General features: G+C 36.8%; 1 protein-coding gene and 1 long non-coding RNA gene across 6 annotated transcripts in view; one reads left to right on the top strand and one right to left on the bottom strand.

The window, feature by feature from the left end:
* Positions 1-25683, top strand: part of LOC112540894 (uncharacterized) — a 56130-nt gene that overhangs the window by 16915 nt on the left and 13532 nt on the right. The window contains exon 2 of one of the 2 annotated variants that reach the window (XR_003084937.2): positions 11126-11252. This is a non-coding gene — a long non-coding RNA (uncharacterized LOC112540894). Of the gene's footprint in view, positions 1-10865; positions 11253-25683 lie in introns of those variants that run through there. The other variant, XR_015797851.1, reaches the window with a different exon arrangement.
* The window catches only part of BZW2 (basic leucine zipper and W2 domains 2), a 43816-nt gene continuing 18281 nt past the window's right edge, over positions 149-25683 (bottom strand). For all 4 annotated transcript variants that reach the window (XM_088150661.1, XM_088150664.1, XM_088150662.1 and 1 more), the window contains 8 exons: positions 23903-23968; positions 19484-19619; positions 17460-17569; positions 14289-14459; positions 12768-12914; positions 11976-12114; positions 4343-4465; positions 149-1028 (listed from right to left, as the gene is read on the bottom strand). In XM_088150661.1, coding sequence (XP_088006787.1) covers positions 991-1028; positions 4343-4465; positions 11976-12114; positions 12768-12914; positions 14289-14459; positions 17460-17569; positions 19484-19619; positions 23903-23968 — 930 coding nt within the window. In that variant the 3' untranslated portion in view covers positions 149-990. The remainder of the gene's footprint in view (positions 1029-4342; positions 4466-11975; positions 12115-12767; positions 12915-14288; positions 14460-17459; positions 17570-19483; positions 19620-23902; positions 23969-25683) is intronic.

The raw sequence follows: 25683 nt of genomic DNA, 5'->3' as shown, positions 1-25683 counted from the left end.
AGAAATAATTCTTCCTACAAGAAAGAAAAAAGGAATACCTCTTTTAAAGTTTGCCATTTCCAACTTTTGTAAGTATTTGCATTCAATATAATTTTTTTTAAAAATCTACCCAGTTATTAAACACAGGACCTCTTTAATTGATTGAAAATTATTTTAATTAATATAACCAGTGAATCAATTAAACAAGTTTTAAACCTTTTATTGATGGAAGTGATTTATCATTGTATCTCTTATGTGAGAAGAACAGTCATGTAATTGTTAATTAAAAAATAAAAGAAAGGTTCTGGTTTAATGCAGATATCTTAGGGCTGGCTACATGTTACCTGTACACATGGCACACTGGTTCTCCTTTAGTTCACTGTTGGTTTTTATGTGGAATCTCTCCACCCCAGTATCAAATATTCTTGGAGGCATCAGCCTCAGATTTGGAAATACTCCATATTGGTAGGATGCAGAGTGAGTTATACTAAGGAAGAAACTTGCCATATGGATCAGGTAAAGTTATAGACTAGTCTTTGACCATCCTTCTGCAGAACCTTAGCAGTAGTTTAATCCCATACAAGCCACTTCTGAAACAAAGAAGGCTGGAACATGAATATATAAAAGCCATTTAATTTTTTAAAAATGTAGTGATGTCGAATCACATACACAAGCAAATACTGAGCTACACACACAGATCAAAAAACCTTATGGGCAGGCACTGAAGTACCTGAAAATATGCTAATAAAAAGTTCTTAAGCATTTAATTTCAATTTCCCTATATGTCTCCTTGCTGAATGCCACTGTCTACATTAGCATACAGCTTGCCAGAAGAGGGTCATGTACAGCATCTAATGCCTCAGGGCTCCGACATTTTATTCTTCTAAACAAACAAATAAACAAAAAACCTAGCCTAAAATTTCAGTATGACACTGAAGGAAGAGTCTTGCTTGGACAGTACAAAATTCTGAAAGAGCAGCCAGCTGTAATCATGTCTGGTTTGTGCTTTGTTCAGCCATCTTGATTTTCATCCCCTTCAGATTCAGATTCTAAGAGACAAAGAGAAAAATAGTAATTTTCTTATAGCTATAAACCCCCCCCCCACATACACACAAAAATAAATAAGCCACAAACAAAAAGAAGGAGATTGAGAGCGAGAAGCATTCATTTCAAGTCAATGATGTAATGCCTTCTATTGTCAAGAATAATTTTGTCCAGCCGGGATATTTCCTACATTCCTCATTAAGTTGTGCTGCTGGGAATGTTGTGGCCATATATGTGGAGGGCATCTGGCAGGGAGAGATAGGCCTACAAATGCCTTGATTAAGGCTGGGTTGTAAATTAATCATTCACAAAAGGGGAAAAAAATCTCAGATGGGGACCTTCATATGTTGGGAACCTGCAAATTATAACACAGATATTTTTTTAATAAGAAAAAGTGGGAAGGAGAGACTAATAATAGACCCAAGGTAACAGAGGGATGTAACAATTACTTTTCTGTCAATTGCCAGTCCTGGCAATCATCTCCCCCAAATAAAAAATAATAAACCTGGAGGTGTCATTGTTTCACCATGTACCACTATTCCCACTAAATATCTGAAGGTCTAGCTCTGAAGGTCACAAAAATCTCCCTGCTCACCATAAAAAAACCCAAAAAACTGATGGACCATGTCTCTTATCATCAGTCATACAGTGTTGCTGTTCTGGCCAATTTGGCCAGCATTTCACCAACCTTTCTTGAAGGAAAGGGCCCTGAGCTACATTAGCCTTTCCACAATACTGCAACAGATCAAAACAAGCTTTCCCCAGTGTGAATGATGCGGAACAGTCCCAACTATCTTTAGGACTCAGCATTAAAATCTATTCCCCCATCGCTAGCCAACCCTCTCCCCATGCCTCCCCTACCACTGCAGTGCTGACTCAGCAATTCCAAAGATGGCGGCTGCTTCCTTGGGACAAGTTGCCTGTGTTGCTATAATGAAACAAGACTGTCATAAAATGTAGCTATGCCTTTTCTTTTTCATCATATTTATTCTTTATTTTGCAAGATCTTGTTTCCTTGGTTTTCAATTAGAATACTATAGGATGGTGTAATTAAAGGCAAAACTCATACAAACAAAAGGAAAACAAAGAACAGGAACACTGCTGTTCATTTATTTGTGAAAAGCCCCGAGGCATGAGGTTTAGACAGGTTTTCTTTACTAACTCCTCCCATGGCACCAGTTACTGCTTCTTGCCACAGATAATTATATTATGTTTGAGTCTGTTTGTTTTAAAGAATCTACAAAGTTCTGTCTCTGTCTTTGGGGATGTTGTGTGAGTCATCCTCTGGGGGAGATGGTGGCACATAAATTTAATAAATAAATAAAATGTTACTTCAGCCATTTTTTTTAAAGAATCAGTAAGTTAAAGAATTGATAGAAACTGAATAAAGCAAACAAAACCCTTTAATTCTGAAGGCAAAGTACGAACTCATAATTACAACCTGCCAATCATGTATAGCTAATATAGAATTAGACTTCAAGGGGATCTGTTTTAAGACTTTTCAGCAGGATACAAAAATACTTCTCCAGGAGAGGCCACCGTATAGAGATGAAGAAGGAATGAAATCAACCACAGCGATTCAAACAACAATTTTTTATTCCCATATTAACTCTTGGTAGAATATACAGGGGAGCTAAGGCATTAAACATACATTCTTTCATTAGCTTTTCATTTAGGAGCAGAAGCAGCCAATCTTGCAGTTATTACTAAAATATATATTCAACATTTCATCTCAAATGATACCCAGTAAATAAGGTGATGAGCTCTTAGCTTCAGGGAAGCAACAGTGAATTAAACGAATGCTTTTGGATGTGCTAGTCACAGACTAATTTTACAACCAGAGCTGTAATGCATTTCAGTGACAGACTGCTTGAAACATTCTACCACATTATTTCTTGGATTTTTTTTATAAATAACTAATGTATTTAGAAAAATTACTTCCAGGTATTTGCCCGGAAGGGTGATGTGAATTTAAGTTGTCACCTCCCCCAAAAGAATAAAACTTCTAAACATTGAAAAAAATCCTATGTTCTGCTTCTCCACCTTGTTAAGACACCATCTTCCAGCTGACAATCTTGTAGTTCTCCCCCTCTCAATCAATGCATGTTTGTAACTCTTATACATGTACTGTATGTATATAAGTGAATGTGTGAAACACTTATATACGTATACACAAATCTTTCTGGAATAGGTGGGAGCATATACAAAACACCTCTTTTTAAACTTTTTAAAGCAGCCATGTCTTTCCAGCTTACAGGACTGCTTTGGAAACTGCTCCAGGCTGTCTCCATATGGGTGCATTTTGCTCAGTAAAATGACATGGCTGTACATCATATGGAGATAGACAGGAGCAGCTTTGGGAACAGATGTATGGGCCTATAAAAAGACATGGTTGCTTCAGAAATGCTTTGCATGCATTCCTGTGAATTTCAAAGCACTTTTTGTGAAGGATTTGCAGAGCTCTAATATATAACTGCCAGAAACTTCAGTAAAAGAGCACGGTCAGTGTGTGTGTTTCTGTGTGTGTGCACACATATACTAATAAATATAAGGAATAATACTTGTAAAATAAGATAGACCATTTATGAAATAACTAGTTCTCTCAACTGCACAGAGCAACCATTCTCTCATTTTCACACAATTGTCACATACAGGTTCACATATTTTCCTCTCCCTCCCTCCAGGAGAAACCAGAAAAGGAAAAGTAAAGGATGGAGATGAGATGAGTGGAAAGAGTAGCTACTCAGGGAAGGCAAGGCAAGGAGTTACTAGACTGGGAAGAAAGAAGAAAGAGTAAAAAACTTTGTTTAGAAATTACAGAAAGGGCTAAATTTACCAACAGCAGGGATAAGTAATCTGTAGGCTAATCATTTGGAGGAAAAAAGATGGTCTGAAGCTCATCTATAAACAAGAATGCCAAACACTGAAGACCAACTAAATTTTTGCAACATATTATAAAGCCACAGCAGTTATTTAAATGTATTCATGCTTCTGGGGATGAGAGAGGAGACCAATGATGTCATAGGAAACTCACCTCTCTTGAATCAAATTACTGATCTGACTGGCTCAGTGTTGCTGATATTGACTGAAAAAGACTTTCTCGCCCAACCCAGCAATGATAGAGACTGAACCTGGAACCTTCTGTGTGCAGAGCAAAGATTCTCTCATTGATCCAAGTCTCCACCCAGGAGAGACTATTTAAGCCTTGTTCAATTTGGGCAATGGACAATCCAATTGCTCCCTGGGCCAAAGACTCTCAGAGCTCCAGATAAGCAAAGAACAGCCTGACTTTTGAACATACATTTGATTCCAAAATTACCTTCTTCAGCATTTTGCAGCCATTCCACAAACTTCTTCATTTGATCAAGAAACACACTTTTGCCTTTAGCAAGATGTGCCTCTTTGAACCATTTCAAGATGGCTTCTTCACTTAGGACATCAGCTGCAGTTCAAAACAAGAAAAATAATCATTAGTAGATGTTTCTGGATAGAGGGTGAAACCATAAATACTACTGCTACTTAAAAAAAAAAAAACATGCTGAAATAATTTTACTACTGTGGGCAAAGACACAATAAGGCTATAGTTGGAAATTAAGACATGAAAGAAATGTCAGCTAAGTTGCTAGCATTCAATAATTGATGATAAATATTATTATTTATGCTCAGAAGAACAAAATGTATAAGTTGGTATGATGTAAGAGTTAGACTGCTGTCTATTTGGACAGGCAGAAACACAAAATAGGCACCATATGTCTAGGTTTTTAGACAATTGAAATGAGATCAGCTTTACTCAATCTGGGGCTCATCAAATCCATTGGGATCACAACTCCTAATAACGACTTTAAAACGGGGAATATTGCTTCAGTATTATCACTGCTTGAGAAAAGCTGTTTTAAAACCATTGAAATAAGTGGGACTCCTATTAATCATGTTTGCTAAAGTGTCATGTATTTCAACATATCTAGTTCTAACTATAAGTCTGGCTCTGTCCCAGTATCTGTGGCAACCAGGATCTGTCTTAATACTGAGGATGTGATTCTGACTACCCTGGAGATACATTATCTAATTCTACTCTTTTAAAGCACCGTCCATGTTGGCCATACTGTATGTTTAGGGCTTCACCAAAATTTCTTCATAGGAATGCATATGGGAGGTTGTATGTATCTCATATGAAAATGATCACATGTAGTTTACTGCACACATGCATTAATAAACAACAGCCAATCACTGCATTTTCAGTATACATGATTGTTATGCATGATCAATCACATGACATTTGCCAGCTAATACATGTAAGCGATTTCCTTGTAATGAATTGACCCAATGAATATCATTTTATAAAATGGGATAAGCTCATAAACAATATTTTAATTAGGCTTTGGATATTTGCTACAATTATTCTGTGAACAGCTTTATCTTCTTCATTTTAGGTTGTTCTACAAGTTGAACAACTTTCACTGGAATAACTTTTTAAAACAACATCAGTAATAATTCTTTCAGAATTGGCTAAAAAGCACAAAAATAAAAAATTTAAAGGCCAACTGATTTTTCTTTTTATTTTGAGAAAGTCTGATTGTAATTTTCGTATGCTTTCCATATATAACGTCTTGCAAAAGGGAGATTCTGTCTCTATTAAACAATCATGCACCACTGAATGTCTCTCAAGCTTGCATTTTGGAGTAGCAATTTAAAGATGATTACATAGATATTTTAAATGCTACTACAATTTTTAATGAACTTTTATGGGACATGGTGTTTTCACAATAGCCCTGGAGAATCATCACTTGGAACAGAGCACACAAACTGATGCACTAAGAGAAATTTTAGAGACTGCCATCTTCTACATCTCCAAGGAAGAGCAACAGACATGTAAGAAAAGATGCGCACATAGCAAGATAAGCTGTGAAAAACTGGCAGACACTTTCTGACCTGCAGAATTAATATGCAACCAATTAAAAGTCAATATAAATTATGTTTGCTTCCATATGGCAGGAGGGCAAGAGCCAAGAATACCAAATTACCTGGCAGGGTTTATCCTTTAAAATTGAACACGCAGTAGTTGTGAATGAAAGGCAGTACAGAATAATTTATGGACGTTACAGGAGTTTGAGATTTGGTGAGATTATTGAAGTCAGACTTTTAGTCAACAAATGAGCAAGGATCTGATTTATGAAGAACAGGAATCAAAACAATATTTAATTTAATGACAGTTTTAAAAATAATATCTTCCACAAATGAATGTATCCAATTAAGTTAATTGGAAAGAGATTTAGAAATCATATCTTCACACAGCACCGTAATTTATATGTAGAATTCATTACTACAAGACATGTTAAGGTCCATTAACTGAGATGGGTTTGAAAGAGGATTGAATATATGCATGGAGGTCTTTGAAGGCACACCTTCAAATATGAGTTGCAAGGGAAAACAGTGACAGATGTATATTTCTCCACCTCCTGCTTGTAAGCACCTCAAAAACGTCTAGTTGGTCACTATGAAAACAAAATGGTGAAATAATAAGTTGGATCTTGACCTGGTACAGCAAGGCTATTCTTATGTTCTAAGCTTCTTTCATGCTTAAAGATACAGGTGAAAACAGGGGGTGGGGGGGACATATACAGTGGGGCAAAAAAGTATTTAGTCAGCCACCAATTGTGCAAGTTCTCCCACTTAAAAAGATGAGAGAGGCCTGTAATTTTCATCATAGGTATACCTCAACTATGAGAGACAAAATGGGGAAAAAAATCCAGAAAATCACATTGTCTGATTTTTAAAGAATTTATTTGCAAATCATGGTGGAAAATAAGTATTTGGTCAATATCAAAAGTTCATCTCAATACTTTGTTATATATCCTTTGTTGGCAATGACAGAGGTCAAACGTTTTCTGTAAGTCTTCACAAGGTCTTCACACACTGTTGCTGGTATTTTGGCCCATTCCTCCATGCAGATCTCCTCTAGAGCAGTAATGTTTTGGGGCTGTCGCTGGGCAACACAGACTTTCAACTCCCTCCAAAGGTTTTCCATGGGGTTGAGATCTGGAGACTGGCTAGGCCACTCCAGGACCTTGAAATGCTTCTTACGAAGCCACTCCTTCATTGCCTGGGCGGTGTGTTTGGGATCATTGTCATGCTGAAAGACCCAGCCACGTTTCATCTTCAATGCCCTTGCTGATGGAAGGAGGTGTTCACTCAAAATCTCACGATACATGGCCCCATTCATTCTTTCCTTTACACGGATCAGTCGTCCTGGTCCCTTTGCAGAAAAACAGCCCCAAAGGATGATGTTTCCACCCCCATGCTTCACAGTAGGTATGGTGTTCTTTGGATGCAATTCAGCATTCTCTCTCCTCCAAACACGACGAGTTGAGTTTAGACCAAAACATTCTACTTTGGTTTCATCTGACCATATGACATTCTCCCAATCCTCTTCTGGATCATCCAAATGCTCTCTAGCAAGTTTCAGATGGGTCCAGACATGTACTGGCTTAAGCAGGGGGACACGTCTGGCACTGCAGGATTTGAGTCCCTGGCGGCGTAGTGTGTTACTGATGGTAGCCTTTGTTACTTTGGTCCCAGCTCTCTGCAGGTCATTCACTAGGTCCCCCCATGTGCTTCTGGGATTTTTGCTCACCATTCTTGTGATCATTTTGACCCCATGGGGTGAGATTTTGCGTGGAGCCCCAGATCAAGGGAGATTATCAGTGGTCTTGTATGTCTTCCATTTTCTAATTATTGCTCCCACAGTTGATTTCTTCACACCAAGCTGCTTGCCTATTGCAGATTCAGTCTTCCCAGCCTGGTGCAGGTCTACAATTTTGTTTCTGGTGTCCTTCAACAGCTCTTTGGTCTTGGCCATAGTGGAGTTTAGAGTGTGACTGTTTGAGGTTGTGGACAGGTGTCTTTTATACTGATAACAAGGTCAAACAGGTGCCATTACTACAGGTAACGAGTGGAGGACAGAGGAGCCTCTTAAAGAAGTAGTTACAGGTCTGTGAGAGCCAGACATCTTGCTTGTTTGTAGGTGACCAAATACTTATTTTCCACCATGATTTGCAAATAAATTCTTTAAAAATCAGACAATGTGATTTTCTGGATTTTTTTTCTCATTTTGTCTCTCATAGTTGAGGTATACCTATGATGAAAATTACAGGCCTCTCTCATCTTTTTAAGTGGGAGAACTTGCACAATTGGTGGCTGACTAAATACTTTTTTGCCCAATGTATTACAAGAGATTGATTTCACATTGAGTTTAATTTACTTGACTAAGGTAGTGGCCTTATTCTTTATGACATCTCTGTATTTTTAAAATACAACAGTAAAGGAAAAATAGGCTCAGTAACTTTTAGCAGACAAAAATCCTTCCATTTATAGTGGTCATTACACCATTCAATACAGCACAAACAAAGCCATTATAAAACTGTTCTACTGAAGCTGTTTTTCCCCCTTCAAGTATTTATAGCAGCAAACCCATATAACATCCAGCCAAAGAAAGAATTTTGGTTTCCATGACAACCTAATCTAAGCTTGATGTGAACACAATCCTTATATAAAACTGAAAACAGGGAAAGGAAGAAACCCAACAGCTTAGCCAAAGAATTGACTGCTTTCATGTATCCTTTTTGAACAAAAAGATAAATGACTTGTTCCTTTCAGAAACCTCTTCCCCTGAATTATAGCCTGTTTAATATTTCTAACACTCACATTCAACTTTCAGGCCTTTGTAGCTGTGCCTGGATCCAAGTCCAACTTAGCCAGCAGAGAAGCAACCCCAAAAACTGTCTTGACTTTGCTTCTGGGCCTTTTAGCGCCTGCCTTCGTATTTAGCATACAGTTACCTTTCATCAAATTAGTACAGAGCTCATTCTGTGGAACAGTGGTCATGTTCTGGGTATTTCAGTTCATTATACTTTCTAAGCCATAGATATATTACTTGAGGGCCACAAGGATGTCAACTGAAGGCCCTTTATTTCTTAGTTTGCAGCATGATCCACGGCCATTTAAAAGACTGACATGGTGTCTGACCCAAGAAAATTGCAAACCCCGGTCCAAATTTGTTTCTCATAGTGGCCAGCAATATGCTTCCAAGAATCCAAACTTGCCAAAAAAAAAAAAAAAAATCAAATGAAGATGAATCCTAACCTACCCCACTACTGTTCCCCAACACCCGGACATATTGACGCGAGAAGGTAATATAAAAAAATGGAAATAAAACAAAAATAAAGTCAATAGGCTTTTATGGACTTGTGTTATAACCATGCTTCTTTGTTAGGCTGGTCTGAGAACAAATCTGGCCCTCTTGGAGAAGACTTGTCAGCAGCTGATCTTGTCTATAGAACAGTTAGGAAGAATCCAAAGAATAAGGACTATTCTCCTTCAATCCTCAGTAAAGTCCATGAAACTATGACAGGAGCTATAATTCTGCCACATATTCTTCTGGGGGACTACAGGAGGACATTTGGTGATGCTGTGACATCACAAGGAGGGTAGCAGCGCTGGTTTTCACCCCATTTTGATATTTTTAAAGAGTAGATTAGAAATGAGAAGCTTCTTGGAGGCTCCCTTTCCCACTCCCCAAATCACCCAAAATTGCACTATGACCTTTGTGCTGCCAAAATTCAGCAGTTCAATCTTGAGATGCTGATGTGTTCATGCAGTCCATAGGACTCCATTCCTTGTGTATCAGATTACAGTACACTACATGGTATTCCAGATAAAATTTGTTTGCTAGATGTATGGCAAATAAAATAGGAACTATCTGACATGCTCTTATGATGACACATTGACCTGTGTAAATCTTTTTGATAAACAAGCTAGAAACAAAGGTCTGTCAACCTCTAGCAACTTCTTTGGTAAACGAAGCCAGACATTGAACTCTTCTCAAACTGACTTTTTCACTATTCTTCACTTCATTTATTACTGTTTTTGTAACTTCAGTTTTGTGCTAGGATCTATTTTTTCCAACTCCTTTATATCAATAGGCCATCAAAATGTAAGCCTCCGTATCTGATATCTCTTGGTTTGTTCTCCCACTGCCCTTAAAAATCATTTTTAGAGCAACATTTACTTGAATTAGCTGACACAGTATTCAGTTGATTAGGCTGATCGAGTCACTAGTCAACTGTACTTAAGCCAAAGTAGAAACACCTGCTAGTGTTTTGACTTTGGGGCTGAAACCTAATTTTTCTGTAATGCATTTAGCCCAATGGGTTAATAATAATAGCCATGCAAGTGATTATAGGAAATGGGAAAGCTTTGGTCTCCCAAATGTTACTGTGTGATGCATATCTCCCAACGAGTGGAATTGCTAGAAACTCACACGCCTTTTGTTAAACATGGTCTGCAACTGAAAGTTCTATTCCAGCTTAGGAAAAAGCCTTTCAGTGTTAACATTCTGGCAAGACATGCCCTGAACAATGTACTGAGCTTTTGGAAGCTGTTCTGATAAACACTTAAAGTTTGTGTCTTTTGTTAACATCTGTAAAGTTACAGACATTGTGTAAGATCAAAAGCCACAGAAGTAGTCACCAAGGAGGATGTATGCTGATTTGAACTTTCCTGTTCAAGGAAAAGTGGAATATGAATTTGAATATAAATTCACACCCACCTACACACCTGTCACACTTTTATTATTTTTCTTATGTTGAATGTAAAAAGAGATCAAATCTTGAGATACTTGCCAATGTTCAAGTTCGTGGTGTCCTGCTCCAATTGCTAAATCTGATCACTTCATTAAGCCCTCTGTTTAGGATAATCTTGACAAGGTTCTGTCTATCATTAGTCATGATGGTAAAGAATCTCATTGTTTGTCTCTCCCCTAAGCCCAGGAAGGAGAAAGAAAAAAGCATCCCCCCCCCCCACCTTTTCTTCTTTCCATTTGGCAGTTCATTGATCTCCTAACATCCCAAGGTGAGGTCTCCATTTTTTTTTCTTTTTATCTGCTAAATTCCCCAAGGAAAGAATCAAAACAGCCCTTCCTCACCCACCCAACAAATCAGAGAACACCTTAACCAACAACTCTTCTTTCTTCCTCTCTCTTGTTTTCATTCAGAGGAAAAGAAAGGATATTTACAATCCTATGCTCTTTTTTCTTTTGTTTTTATAGAGGGAAGAATGGGACTTCTGCTCAAATGAATAACTCTCATCGTTCTCTCTTTCTCTCTCTCCCCTTTTGGTTATCCAAAAAAAGCAAAGTCTGTTTCCATTACACAGAAGCCAGCAGTCAAGGACAGGTAACTCCTTTCTTTTTTCTTTTTCTAACTGGTCCAAAAATTAAGTAACTTCTTATTTGAATGTCCTTTTTTTACATTTTCTCAATGAACTCAATTTTTGCAACCCTCCATCTGTCCTTTTCCTTCTTTTAAGGTTGCTTTATTCACATGCCTTCCTACTTTTCCTATAGTCAACCTATGACATTAATCACTGTAGTTTAAGATTTCTCTGCTAATTTTTATGCTGATAACTAATTGAGATCTCTGTGTTAGCCTTGAGACTGTCAATTGTTTTAAGAACTCTGTATTAGCTTGCAAACTATTAATTTTTTCTCCTGAATCCCAAATGACTGTTTGATTGCTTTGTATGCCATTTGCCTCAAACATTATTTAATAAATGGTATATATTTGTTATTAATTATAATTTCACTTTTTGGGTATCCAGGACACATATATATGTTTAATAACCTATAGTGTTCAGATTCTGACAGAACTAGTACTGTGGTGGATCCCAGTTCATAACAATGAAGCCCACTTAAATCAAGATAGCAATTTAATGCAGAGTTACAATCTGAAAGGTTGGGGAAGACAATTTTACACTTATAAAAGTAATACATAAATAGTGTACTAATTATGCTTTAGAATGATTTTGTATTTTTAAAATCTATTATGGATGGAAAGTAATTGAATATAATAAATATAACCAATATTTTAAATGAAAGAAAAGTAGATAAAAGACAGTACCTTTATAAAAGAGCACCACAATCTTCTGAAAGGCTTTCATAAAGTGGATGTTATCATAGCAGTATTCCTGAACTTTCTGAAGAAGGATCAGTTCTGACTGGCCTTGGGTGCTGAACACTGCCAGTAAAGGTGCATATTGCTAAAACAATCAAAAGAGAAATTGGTTTGGTTATTTACAGATAAATGTGAAGGAGAATATTATCCAAATGTTTCAAAGGATCCAAAGTAAGGGCTGACAGAGGTGATTTTATAACATTTTCAAAACAGAGTAGGAATTTTTGGAATTTTAGTGCATTTTATGGTGGATTTTAGTGGCTGTTAGACGTTCTTATGATACGTAAGCACTGAAAGCCAGGAAATGGGTGGCTGGCTGCACGCATGCATGCACGCACACACATGTGCTCATCATTCATTTATTCTCAGTCCCTTGTAGAGCTGAAGTCTGCAACTGAAATTGAAACTGCAAAGTAAAATTAATTAAGCCACAATCAACTATTTAGTTTGAATGATCCTCAAATCATCCCCAAAGCCTACAGTCAATAGAACTGGGAAACTGTCATGTTATAAGCATTGTTTTAAGTTTGAAGAACCTGATGGATTTTGAAAGATGCAGATGCAATTTATCATCACTGACACATAATGCCGGATTATAAAGAATGAGCATTTGTTGGGATGTATGTCCCATACCTCCCATAGTTGCCAGTCATACATCTACCCAAACAGCTGTTTACAAAGGGAGCTTTAGGACTCAAACCTGTATTCTCAATGTACTAACATTTCCCATATGCACACCTTCAGATGCTTAAGTGCTTGTTCTGCAACCAGCTCTTCTTTCTTGTTCCATTCAACAGCGTTCATTATACAAGTCCACAGGAGCCCAATCACTGCTGGTTCCAGCAGATCGTTTCTTTTCATTTCTTCTTTTACATAAAGCACCATCTGGAGTGGGAAATTTAAAAAAAAAAAATCATCTTCAAGCCATTACCTTAAATAACACCTCCCTGTCTGCTGTCAATGTCTGCCAATAATGATATTTTTGCAGTTTGTTGATCCAATTCTCAGTGGTGTACAGAAAAAATAGAGAAACTGGGAGAGAAATATAAAAAAGGAGGAAGCATGTCATATTGCTATATGTTTTTGATTTGGTTTTGAAGGATTGTTTTTGTACACCATACCCAATCCACAGGAAATATTCAACAACATAAATAAAAAGAAGTTCACTGCACTTTTATCACCACATACTGAGTGAGTATTCATACAGCTGCAAAACTCCATATGGAGAAGCAGCTTTGTTTCCTTGATAATCACTAGAGGGCAATCTTCATATGATACACAAAGCTATTCCATCCCTTTGACAAAGACTGTCCCTCGACTGCTATCACTGCAAGTGCAGAAAATGTCACCTTTTTCACCAGTTCTCATACGACGACTATTATGACTATCTTCTTGCACTGTAAGCAGTGACTCAGTTTTATTAATGGTGCAGTCAACAGTTACTGCAGTAGGTGGCATTGGCAATTCATATTCCAACATCTGCAGTGGTTTTTAAGCATTCTGCATAAATTTCTTAAGATAATTTATAGGACTTCAATGATCCTGGATGCTATTATTCTAGACTGCCTTGTCCCTTAACTCCATATTAAGATTTTGGAACTATTTATGAAGTGTTGTATAAAAGATTAGTAATGGAAGAAGTACTTGAAATATAATGTCATACTTGGCTGTTGACTTCTCCAGCACTTACTACAACATTTCTCAGTATTAATAAGTACATTTCCTGTTTTTGTATTTGCATAAGGAAACAAGGTAGGGACAGACCCCAGACCAGAGTTTCTGGAATTCTTTCCAACACCTTAACAGCAGCTCCACTCTGGGTCCCATGACTGGGTGGGAGAACTAAGCATGGAGCAACTAGTAGTATTCTGAGATGCTGCCCAATTGCCTCTCCATAGGGATACATTGGAGGAATTTTTTCTAGATTTTTTTTTTCATTTGCTTAGTTCTTCAAGGTTTGGAAAACACTGTTACAAGTCTCAGATTTTTTTTTAATTTGCTACAGCAAAAAAAAAAAAATGCTAAAAATTCACTTAACATTGAGCCTACAATTACTCATGACCAGTTTTTACATGGTTAACTTTTATGCATGGAAACCCTTATGAAAATCAGAGCAGTAACTTCAGTTTTCTATGGGATAGGCATTACATGGAGTTATCCTGTTATTAAGATCTACATTTTATTTTTCTCCTGTGACATTCATCTGAAATCTTTTACTCTTTCTGTAGCTTAAATAAGAGAAAAACTATTTTTTTCCACCTCTTTAATTGGACATTCCTGAGAAAGACGTTCTTGGAGTTCTCTTTGTAGTTCTTTCCGAGTCCCCAATGACTGCTGGACTCTGAGGAAATCTGAAAGCTCTTTTAGGCCAGCATCTGTGAAATATTTGGCAAAATGCTCCACATTCTGCCGGTTGGCTGGAAACAGTTCCTAGGAGAAAGAATATTATTTATTTTTGTAAAGCCATTTTAAGTCCTGTCCAGAATCATAAATAACCCGGGAGATGGGGGAAGATTGTATATGCCACCCCCTTGCTATACACATGCACACAAAACCCTTCACTGTGTTGCAGAAAGAAGCAAGAGAGGATACATTTGTCATGGAGAACCTAGTTGACACAAGTAGCCACAGTTCAAGAACAGCACATGGATGGCCACTGACTCTAGAGAGTTAAATGGCTGATCATGGTTGCTAGTTACTTACATGGCTCCCTATAGTGTATGTGGAGGATTTAAGTGCTTTAAAGAAAAGGTATTCAGGAGAGGATACTGACAAATGGGCCAGCACCCAGTTCTGGCCAGGAGCCATCTGAATAATCCAAACTGTTTTCCAAATTATAGCAAAACATCATAAAAAACCCACAACAATGCAAAACTTAGCTGTATACAGGAAAGACAGAACCTCTGGTATGTTCTCTTCATGACTTTTAGCATGAGAAACAAGAGAGAGGGAAGGCAGTTCTACCTTCCCAATTCTTTGTCATGGAAATATTTGCCAGCAGATCAAGCCCAGTCTGTTCTTTTTGAGAGCCAGAATAGATGACAAGATCTAAAAGAATTTAGGACTGGGCCTGAAAATGATCACAGAGAAAGCCATTACTTAGTAAGCAGATACCATGGTTTGCCTGCAAAAGGCACCAGGTTCAGTGCTATACAGCAGAGACAAGTGTGAAGGATGAAATAGAGCAGTGGACCTTAGGTGATGGGAGCAAGATATAGGCATTAACTACTTCCTGTATGATTGTAATAGGATACTGAGACTTAAATAGGATAACTGAGAACTCAGCAGAAAAATATTTAAGGAGTTGAATGCCTATTGATGGGGTTGAACACTTATGAATATAGTCCTTCAAATCCCTTAAACATTTTCTGCAGAATTCTCTGAGCAAGAACCATACAAGCTGCATCGTTTTGCTACTATTAGTTTAATACTGAATATGTAGAGAGCTATGCTAATCCAAGCTCAGTCACCTCTAAAGTATTTAATTCTGGAATAAAGGACAAATTTAAATTAAATCATCACTGAAATTGGGAAACAACTTTATTCGAAATTGGACTACTTAGGCCAGATTACATTAGATTGCCAGAATTTCAGATCTGAGTCCAATCTTCAAGAGATGTTGGGGACTGAACCTTTACACATGAAGCATGTGCACTACCACTGAGCTAACACAATGTGCTAGGATATCATATCTCCATTGCTTAACAGGGTCTAGCTACAATCCTAGATATACTTATTTTGGGATAAACCCAAGAGGGTATTTATTTTCAAGTAAGCACTAATCTGACGAGTATGCATTACTATCTATGTGAATCTTTTCTTATGTATGATATTTTGCCTAACTGGAATGAACCATTTGACTTTTTGAACGGTGTCATTCTTCCACTACCCTGAAAGTTCCCTGATGATAGCCCAATCCAGTGGCAAATCCAAAATTAAACTGAGAAGGTTGCTTATCTCACACTTCAAAAAGCTATTACTTCAAAAGATCACAACAGTCAAAAGCAAGAACTGGAAGAAGGAAAAAAATTAAAGAAATGCTAAAGTCATATAAAGAATATCCTAGTTAGAAACCAATTTGGTTGCACTGATAAGACACGTATTTTTCATGTATTTTTCAAGGTCCCAGGCAAGAATGGAAATCCTAAAATAGGTTTTTAAGAATTTTGACTGAATGGCTTCTAAGCTTGGGATCTCCTTATAGATATACAACTTAGTACTGTATAGCATCATACTCAAAACTTTAACTTTAAAATCAGTCGATGGCACTAGGACATAATTATTTCCAGACTGGCTTGCAAATTTAACAGTTGCAAGATATGCTTCTGGGGCTCTTATAAGCAACTCTCTTGCTTGAACTGATCAGCAGGTAGATAACTGGAAATGGGCACCTAAGTACTTAAAAGATTGAATCTGCTCAATAAATTTACATTTGATTGCCCACCTAATTGGGGGCTTGAAGCACTTTCTATAAAATACTGTCCCTAGATATTTTTAAAAAAATATTACATGCTTCCCACAGTGGATATCTTACCCTGACACAAACTGAGATCTTACCCATTAAGATGACAAAACATTATCCTCCCATATGAAACAGGAACTGGCCTATGCCCAGATATGGAGGTTGAATCTCTATCTCATATTTTATAAAACATTTCATTTATTCATTCATTCATTCATTCATTCATTCATTCATTCATTGTCTAATTCCAGAATGACTTTGGGCGGTTCACAGGACAAGACAATATAAAAATACCAATCTACATAAAACAGTAAACAGATGGTGAATCTGGTCAACACATAAAACAGGTATCATACACTCAGCAGGGTCTCTAATCACCCTAGCCCAGAGACTGGGAGAAGGAATGCCCCAGTGGCGATTGAAATTTATAGACCCAATTGTCAGTAATTTTATTCCTGTGACTGGGAGGTCACTGCTTTTCTTTTATGTGATCAATCAGTATTCTGCAACATTCTTATCAATAGCTACAGCTCTCAGAAATTGCCAGGTACCTCCTTCTCAATGTTGATTCAGGATTTTCTCATAATGTTATCCTTTTATTTACCATACGTTTTGTATTTCTTTGTATGACTGGTCTTAGACCACAATTAATTACTCCTTAAATAGGAGATGCAGTGAATGGTTAACAGAGGAAAGGGCCTTTTTCATACTGGTCACGCTAGATAGGATTTTATTTACTTGAGGATTTTATTTGCCCACTGTTCAGTTCTCCCCCTGCTGGTGCTTTTTAAATTCTTTGTACTGATGTTACTTCCCCGTTGCTGATTTTCTTTTGACTTTATACTTTTTCCACTTTAAATGTCATATTCATATTTTAGTTCTCTACAATTTTAATTTTCTACTCCAGGCTTCCTAGAGAAGCTTGATTATTGGTCACTATAATCAATTATAAGAACAGTAATACTTACAAGCAGTCTCTTGTCTAAATTAGCCTTTCTTAAAGAAGAGGTAACAGAATTGGCATCTTTCTCAAGCATCCATGCTTTAAAAAGCTTGACAGCAAAAGAGGCTGCTATACCTATAGAAAATAAAAGCATCATTAGCAAAAAGCCCAGGGTATTTATTTAATTCAGCCTTCAACAATCTAGTGCTCTCTAGACATGTTAGACCAGTGTTTCTCAACCGTAGCAACTTTAAGATGTGTGGATTGACTGGGGAATTCTGGGAGTTGAAGCCCATACATCTCAAAGTTGCTGAGGTTGAAAAACACTGCATTAAGCTACTATTCTCATTAGTTCCAGCTGGCACAACTAATCTCTGGCTCTGGGGGGAACTGCAGTCCAAAACATCTAGAGGACAACAAATTGGGGAGGTCTGATTTGATTTCTAAGATTCAATATGGGTCAGTCAGCTTAGAAAAGATTGTATGGCTGGCAGTCTCTCTCACATGCTGAAATATTAAGGCTTTTATTGAAATATTAAGGCTTTATTTTTTAGACCCATACTGTGGTCTAAAATTAATGTTTAAAATGTGTGCAATAATACAAGACATACAATTATTCAGATTAGACAGATACAAAACAATTGAGTAAGCCAGAGAAGTATATGTTTTCAGAGGTGACTAAATATTTGGATGTCTAAAACACCTTATTCCACAAGAAGGTAAAGAAGAAAGAGAGCAAGAAAGCAAGAGCGAGCACAGATTAACAGCATGTGTTATTTGGCAAACACAGAATCTAAGCAGCTGAGTTACCATAGTTATCATCTGTTGAGAACAGAAGTATACCTAGCCATACCATATTTCCAACATTTTTTGTACACAAGGAAAGTTCATCTGAGTTCAAAATAGGTTATTCAATTGTGCCTGCCCATAGAGGAATTTCATCAATGGGCAGGCACAGTTGAATTCTCTCTTCTGTCCCTATTACAAGATTTTGCATCCATCCTGAGACACTTGGATGAAAGAATTGCAAGCGCATTCAAAAATGTAATTAAGTGGAAGAGAACAGAAATGGTTTTAGTACCCCTCCCTCAATCCAGGCACTTGCTTGTGTTATAGAAAAAGCAATGTTCAGAAGTTTGTTGAGTAATTATTAAGTTGTTCTTAATCCCACAATGAAAAGTCACTATACTTGGGGAGCAGACCTCTGGCATTGCCTCATCCACTGTTAAAACCTGCTCTGCCTCTCAAGCTACTTTGAAAGATAAATTACATTTTAAAGTAAGAGTACATTGGAACAACACTCTCTTAGCAAAAAGGAGCCACAAAATCTTCAATCTGGAACTGCAATGCAGAAAATAGTGGGTTTTAATCTCACGTTTTTCTTGCTTAAAATGTTATCTCTACTCTAAGCATTTTTTGCCTAAACATTTTTAGGCAAAGATCACTTTTTGGTGGAAAAACATCAAATCAAATGGATTATCTCTTTTCTTTCCAATAAGTCCCGGTGGTTGGTCGGTTGGTTGATTTTTGGTAAGAGAGATGTACTAGCAATTCCTAAGCAAACTCAATTTTATGAATACAATTGCCCTAACATGTTACTGTACTTGGCCATCAGGTTCAAGATTACTTCTTGGACATACCAATTTCCTGATTTCCTCTCCCCCTCCCCAGCTTTTTTCTGGTGAGGTAATTATTCCACCCTAATGTACCAAACTATGCAAAAATATTACCCATTAGACAAAATTGCAACTTAAATTCACAAGATGACATCCAGGATTCTCAAATTAAATCCTAGTTATTCAATATTAACAAAATAAAATAACAAAATTATCAATAGAACAATTTATAAATGCACAGTATATATTGTTTGCAATTTATTAATTTCTAAGAGGAGGCAATGGAAAATATAAAAGCTTCTCAACAGAGTGAGCCTTAATTCTAAGGCCACAACATCAAAGATCCTGTCTTTTCTTTATAAAGATAACAAGGATATCCTGTGGGAGAAGATCATGTACATCCCTGGAGGGGGTGGAGAGAATCCCCAATTACCTTCTTTGACAATGTTGTCAGTGAAAAGGCTTGTTAAAATGGTAGCAGGTAGCGTCCCATTAGCTAGCAAGATTCCAGTGAGGATTGCCAATTTTGCCTGTTCAGTTTCGGAAAAGGCTTTAAGAAATAGCAGGAGCTGTGAGGCAAAAAAGAGGGACATGTTTTTGGAAGGATGTAAACACACAAGAGAAAACAACCTGAAGTGCCCAGGGCTGCCAAAAATAGTTAATGCAATAAATCTGACTTCAGAATTATCAAAAACTAGCCTAAAATTTAAAGTGTGGAGCACTGCATGGGAAAGAATGATATCTGTATTAAATTAATTGAATGTAACTTAAAGTCAATCCAATTATTTTTTTATTCTGCCCTCATCTCTGATTTGAAATGAATTCAGCATAACGAAGAATAAATAGGGTAGATATATTTGTGTCAGAACGAGGAGAACACAGAGTACAAAGCAGAGTGTTAGTTACACTTTGATCCACGGCTTTGCGTCAAAAATTCAAAACTGGATAATCATCTCAGTGTTGCCGACAACAGAATGCACCACGTGGGCATAACTCCCACCCCACCCCCATTCCCAGGCTTCTGACGACCTTTAGAAGAGGAATAAAAAACCCTATAAAAATCCAAGTTGCTGTTGGAAAGACTCTATTTCAATGCCTAAGTACAAATATAAAGTTCTCTTATCTATATGAGCATTTGAATTTTTTCAATCTATTTAGGGAGCAGATAGCTAAATTGATAAAGATATTGCTGGTTATCTGCTGATACTAAATAGGTGAATTCATATGCTCTTCCTGAGCCTGGCTGCTGTTGAAAAAAATGGATGTACTGTATATTAAGTTATTAAATACAGCAAAATGAAGGAAGAACTTATGCTTCCCTGCCTTCCCTACAAGCCCTGTTTAATAAGCCATGGAAATGAAAAAACAAAGTTCAAGGAAGGAAAAAGAACCTCTAAAGTAGAATAAATTATAATCAAAGACCTCCAACCACCATGAGTCCTTCTAATAAAGCCAGCCTCAGCAAATGAAAGTACCTAGTCACTACTGGCTGATTTCAGAAGCTAAGTAGGGTCAGCCCTGATTAGTACTTGGATGGGTAGACTAGGAAGTCAGAAATTCTAGAGGAACACAATGGCAAATCATTAGTAATACAACTGTACATGTAAATTTAAATGTAGGGGTAGAACAATAATCTCTAAACTTTAAATCAGCTCTGTGAGACTACAGCAATTGCTTATGAGTAATTCTAGATATATAACTGGCATAAATCTTCGACAACTTTCTAGTACGCATCTAGCAATTGTCAAGCAATCTGGATGGTTTTTAAAAAACAACAACTAGATATAATGAAATGTTAGTTTAATCTCTCCCAAACTAATAGTGACTTCAGAATAAAATATAACAGCAAAGTAACATGACTATAGAGCAACTGGCCGCCGTGAGAACAGACGGCTGGACTAGATGCGTCAGGGATCCGATCCAGCAGGGCATTACTTATATTAGGACCCATTTCATAGACTTGAAAGCAGCCATTGGTACAGCATCCTGCTCGCTGCAACAATCCAAACTACAAGATCCTTGAAGATGAGATCTAGTGAATCAATTACTATGCCAGAATCTGCTTTCTTGCAATCAAAGATATGCATGCTATTACACTCAACTTATTTCCCCTTAAACTTAAGATTTCCAGTATAATATAGTCACTTTCCCCAACGTTTGGCCCTTAAGTTTTGGTCCTTAAAACCCTTAAAATTGGGGGAATTCTTTGGAGTTTTGTTTTTTTAAAAAGGCAAAATGGCTGCTAATTGAAAGGGAATCTAAAATATGTCTAAGGTAGTATCCATTTTTATACTGTATAAGCTTAAAGCCTGGAGTATTAAAATACACTTGTACCTCTGTATGCTGAGCTCCCCAGCTAAGGTCAGTTGGAGGGCAGCAGTGGGAGAAAAGAGGAGCTAAAAGGGGAAAAGTACTTTCTGTTGTTGAAATAGAAAATAGATAATTGTCGTTAACAATAAACTTCAGCTTACAAGTTAGCAAAGCTGCCTATTTAAGGTTTACAAAAGCAACAAAAGAACAGCATATAGTTACAAGGTTTGCAGAAGTATACTTATTATTTCACTCCTTTATAGAGTAAGATTTCAGCAGCAGCAGCAGCAGCAGTTTTCTCATACCTCAAGTGCTGTTTTAGTTCTTCCTTGTTATTTTCCCTTTTTTTTTTTACTTTTGCCTGTACTTGTATTCAATGGCTGCTCAAGATCAATGCAGTGGGCAAAATCAAGGCTGAAATTATCCTTACCTGGCTGTTGACTTAATAGGGAGAAGAATGGGAGAAATGGCAACAGCTAGGCCTGGAACCAGCAATAAGAGAGTTTCCATGTTTTCTCTCCATGCTAGTTCACATCTTGAGATATCTTCAGGCTTCCCAATTTATCATATTCCTTCTAAGAGGAAACAGTTGTTTAGAAATGTCCAATTGTTAAAAACTCACAAGTTCAAGTTCACTCCAGGAAGTTCCTCTTTTGCACAAAGGTTTTTCCCAAATAAAGTAGCTTTATTTCACTGCTTTATGTATTGTTTAATGTTCCAATTGTGGAGGTTTTCCAAGGGATCTCTCTCCACCCAACACCTGTTTCCCATTCAAGTCACAAAGTAAGGTAAGGGAAAGGGAGAGACTCTCTGGAGTTGAACTCAACTCCTGGCAACTACATGGACCCATTCATTTTGTAATCTTTGTTGCAATAAGGAGGTAATTTGCCATTGCTTTCTTCCAGGATATTTTTTCAACTTCCAAGACAGCCCTGAGATTTCCTGGTGGTTTCCTATCCAAGTACCAAGTAGACTAAACTAAACTAAACAATGAAACACACTCTGTTTAGCTTTTTGTGATCAACCAAGGTTGGCTGAGCCACCTGCTTAAACTGGTAGCTACAATTTAAATTGTTTATTAGTTGTAATGAATGAAGAACTTCTGCACCAAGGAATGCTCAATTCTGTAATTCAAACCAGCTCTGTGAACTGCACTGTACTATATACTGCTATTTTGCATATTTTAAAGTCTAATAATGGAAAAAAGAAAGAAAATGAATAACTTAATTCCTGGAAAACCTATTCAACTGCCCTCTAATTTCAACATGCATTCCTGACACTCTGACAAATCTATATGCAGCCTCTAAGAGACAGAGACAGAATCTTGCTTTTTAATGAAAATCACAGAGCTATGGTACATATGTAATCTTCAATAAATCCTTGGCTGTGCTTGTAAAATATTTCTAGACCAAGTAACTAATGTCATCATCATTATTACAGGTAGATCGCGATTAGTGTGAGTTTGAATAATGCAATATTCAATTTAGTGCAAATTGTAAATTGATACCAGGTGACATTTAATATGACCCAAAATTCAGATAATGCAAGGCTAGCATGCATGCAACTGAGGCTAGTGCATGCACAATTGCAGTTGCGGTTTTATATGCTGCTCATCTTCATATGTGCAAAATAGAGAAAAGGAAGATTCCATCAGTGGAAAATAGTACAAGTTTAAAAAAGAAGAAGCTTGTTATTACATTAGAGCAAAAATTTGATGTAATTGAATGAGATCAATGTGGTTATAGCAATTCTAAAATAGGACAAGATGTTGGAATGGCTGAATCTACAGCGCGCAATATTATAAAACACACAGGGGAAATTTAAAAAATGGTAAAGTTGCATCAGCTTTTTGTGGTTTGCAAACATCTACAAGGACACTGAGAGTCAATAAAGATGTTTTCATCAGTGTAAGCTATCTTTAGGAATGATATTTAGAAGTGGGGTTTTTTTTGTTTTTATTTTGCTTTCTATAACTGTTCTGTGACTTCGTTAAACATAAATTTAAATTATAAGTATATTCTTTTTATCCTTTACTGTAATATTTCATTAATATACATATAAGATTTATGTTTAAATTTTTTCATTGCCTATTTTCATTGAGCTGGAACCAATTACCCTATTTTCCATAGAAATATCACTTCAAATAATGCAACCATTTTGTGGGATTCATTAACCACACTAATCAAGACCTACCTGTATTACTGTCTAATGTAAGCTAGAATGTGCTCCCCAATCCTGGTGCTTGCCAGATGTTTCTTAGCATAATCTTTGAATGGAAATTATTGAACTTGATGCCCAAAACACTTGGGGGGGTAAATTTAGGAAAGTCTAGCTTACAGATGCAAGCAAAAGAACTTTTACTCACCTTCACCCTGAAACCCTGGGAAATGTATGCAAATATGAAGCTGCTGTAATACCTCAGATCTTAGCAGCCAAAACACTTACTCATTCTACTTGAAGCACATTAAAAAGTTCCTACATATTATAAACTGATTCCCAGATTATAAAAGAAATATTACTGTTAAAAGAAAATAAAGGTTACCTTTTTGATTTCATCTTCAAATGCTTTTTCCAAATATTTGTATCTCCTGATGAGTTTATTGAAGACCTAAACATAAAAATAATCAACATTAACACAAGTAGAAACCAGTTATCCAGTTGTCATCTGTAAGAATGCTTATAATTAATCAATGATAAAACTAAAATGCAGATTAGATATATATATTCATTTACTTATTTATTAAATCATCTAAACTTTTTTTATTTATACAGACAGATGTATAACACTACCCTCACTGGTCTTCAGTTTATTTCTTTGTGTTATGTTCAGTTCATTCTTGTTACAGCAAACAAACCACGATATTTCAATGTAGTGAGTAAATCAGAAAGCAGGAACACAAATCAATATTTTAGTCCTAAAGCTTCAAACAATTTATTACTCCACTGATTATGATTTATCCTAATAAAATGTACATCAGATATTTTCAAAAATAAACTGCTAACTCAGTAGCCATTTATAGTCATTTTGGAATTCAAGCTGAATCTTGACAAGATGGAGGATTCAAACAGATGAATCTCCTGTCAGTGAATTTACTGTGCAGCCTGTTAAAACAAGGTTGGAGTTCCTTTCAAACGAAGGGATGACGCAGATTGTCTTTGCCAGGATTAGCTGGCTCACCAGGTAAAATGATTCATTATTAAGGATAATCTGGCCATAGAGCTTTATGTTCAAGCATCCTGAATTCAACACTGAATGTAGGACTACTTTTGGAAATGATCCAGCTGCTTTAGTTAGTACAAAATATAGCTGCTAGAAAGTTAGCTGAACTGGCCGAATGGGATTATATCACTCTGATACAAAGAAGCTGCTGAAATTGTCCTGTCTATTTCCTAGTAGGGTCACTTCAAGATGCTTATGCAAATTATTTGGGACACAAATATCTGAAAAATGCCTCTCTCTTCCTCAGACAGCCCAGGTTTTAAGGTTTATCAGGAATTATTCTTCACAAATTATCTTCCTCATTGTACAACTGCTAGGAAATGAGTCTTCCCTATTATGATATACATTTCGTTGCCTTTAACAACTTTATTTTTATAATTTGTTTACAACAGAGTATGTGACAGTTTGTAGGCATGAATTATATGTACTCATATACCATCCTTTTTCACACATGCTATGTCATAGATTATTAAATGAGCAACCATTAACTGGATTCATACGACACTTTAGACCATAAACCATCTTTTACAAATCACAATGGCTTAATATGATGTATGAACCCAGTCTCACACCTACACACCCAAATCTGTATGGAGAAGAACAGGGTCAGACTTAATCCCAACAAGACAGAGTGGCTATGTCTATGGAAACTTTGATTCCAGGGATCCTCCATCTTCAGTTCTTGAGTGGGTACACTTCCTCATGCAGAATTGGTTCATCATCTGGCAGTCCTCCTGGACTCATTCCTGCTTGAAGAGCAAGTGACAACTGTGGCCAGGAGAGCTTTTGCACAGTTATATCTGATATATCAGTTATGACCATTCCTGGACTAGAAGGCCCTGCTTATAGTCATTGATGCCTTATTTACCTCTTTGTTTGGATTACTACAACTCATTCTATTTGCATCTTTCTCTGAATCTCACCCAGAAGCTTCAACTGGTTCAGAATGCAGCTGCTTAAGTACTGATGGGAGAATCAAATTTTCACTTCAAGAGCTATACTGATTGTCAGTTTGCTTTTGGGTGCAATCCAAGATTCTGGTTAACATCTTTAAAGCCCTAGATAGATTAGGACCTGGTTATCTACGGAACTGTCTTCTCCCA

Source organism: Python bivittatus, unplaced genomic scaffold (genome assembly GCF_059951505.1).
Source record: "Python bivittatus isolate LINGU-HERP-01145 unplaced genomic scaffold, Pbiv_v1 ctg000610_np1212, whole genome shotgun sequence".
NCBI lineage: Eukaryota > Metazoa > Chordata > Lepidosauria > Squamata > Pythonidae > Python > Python bivittatus.
The sequence above is the reverse complement of the archived record's forward strand: the minus strand, read 5'-3'. Positions and strand labels throughout refer to the sequence as shown.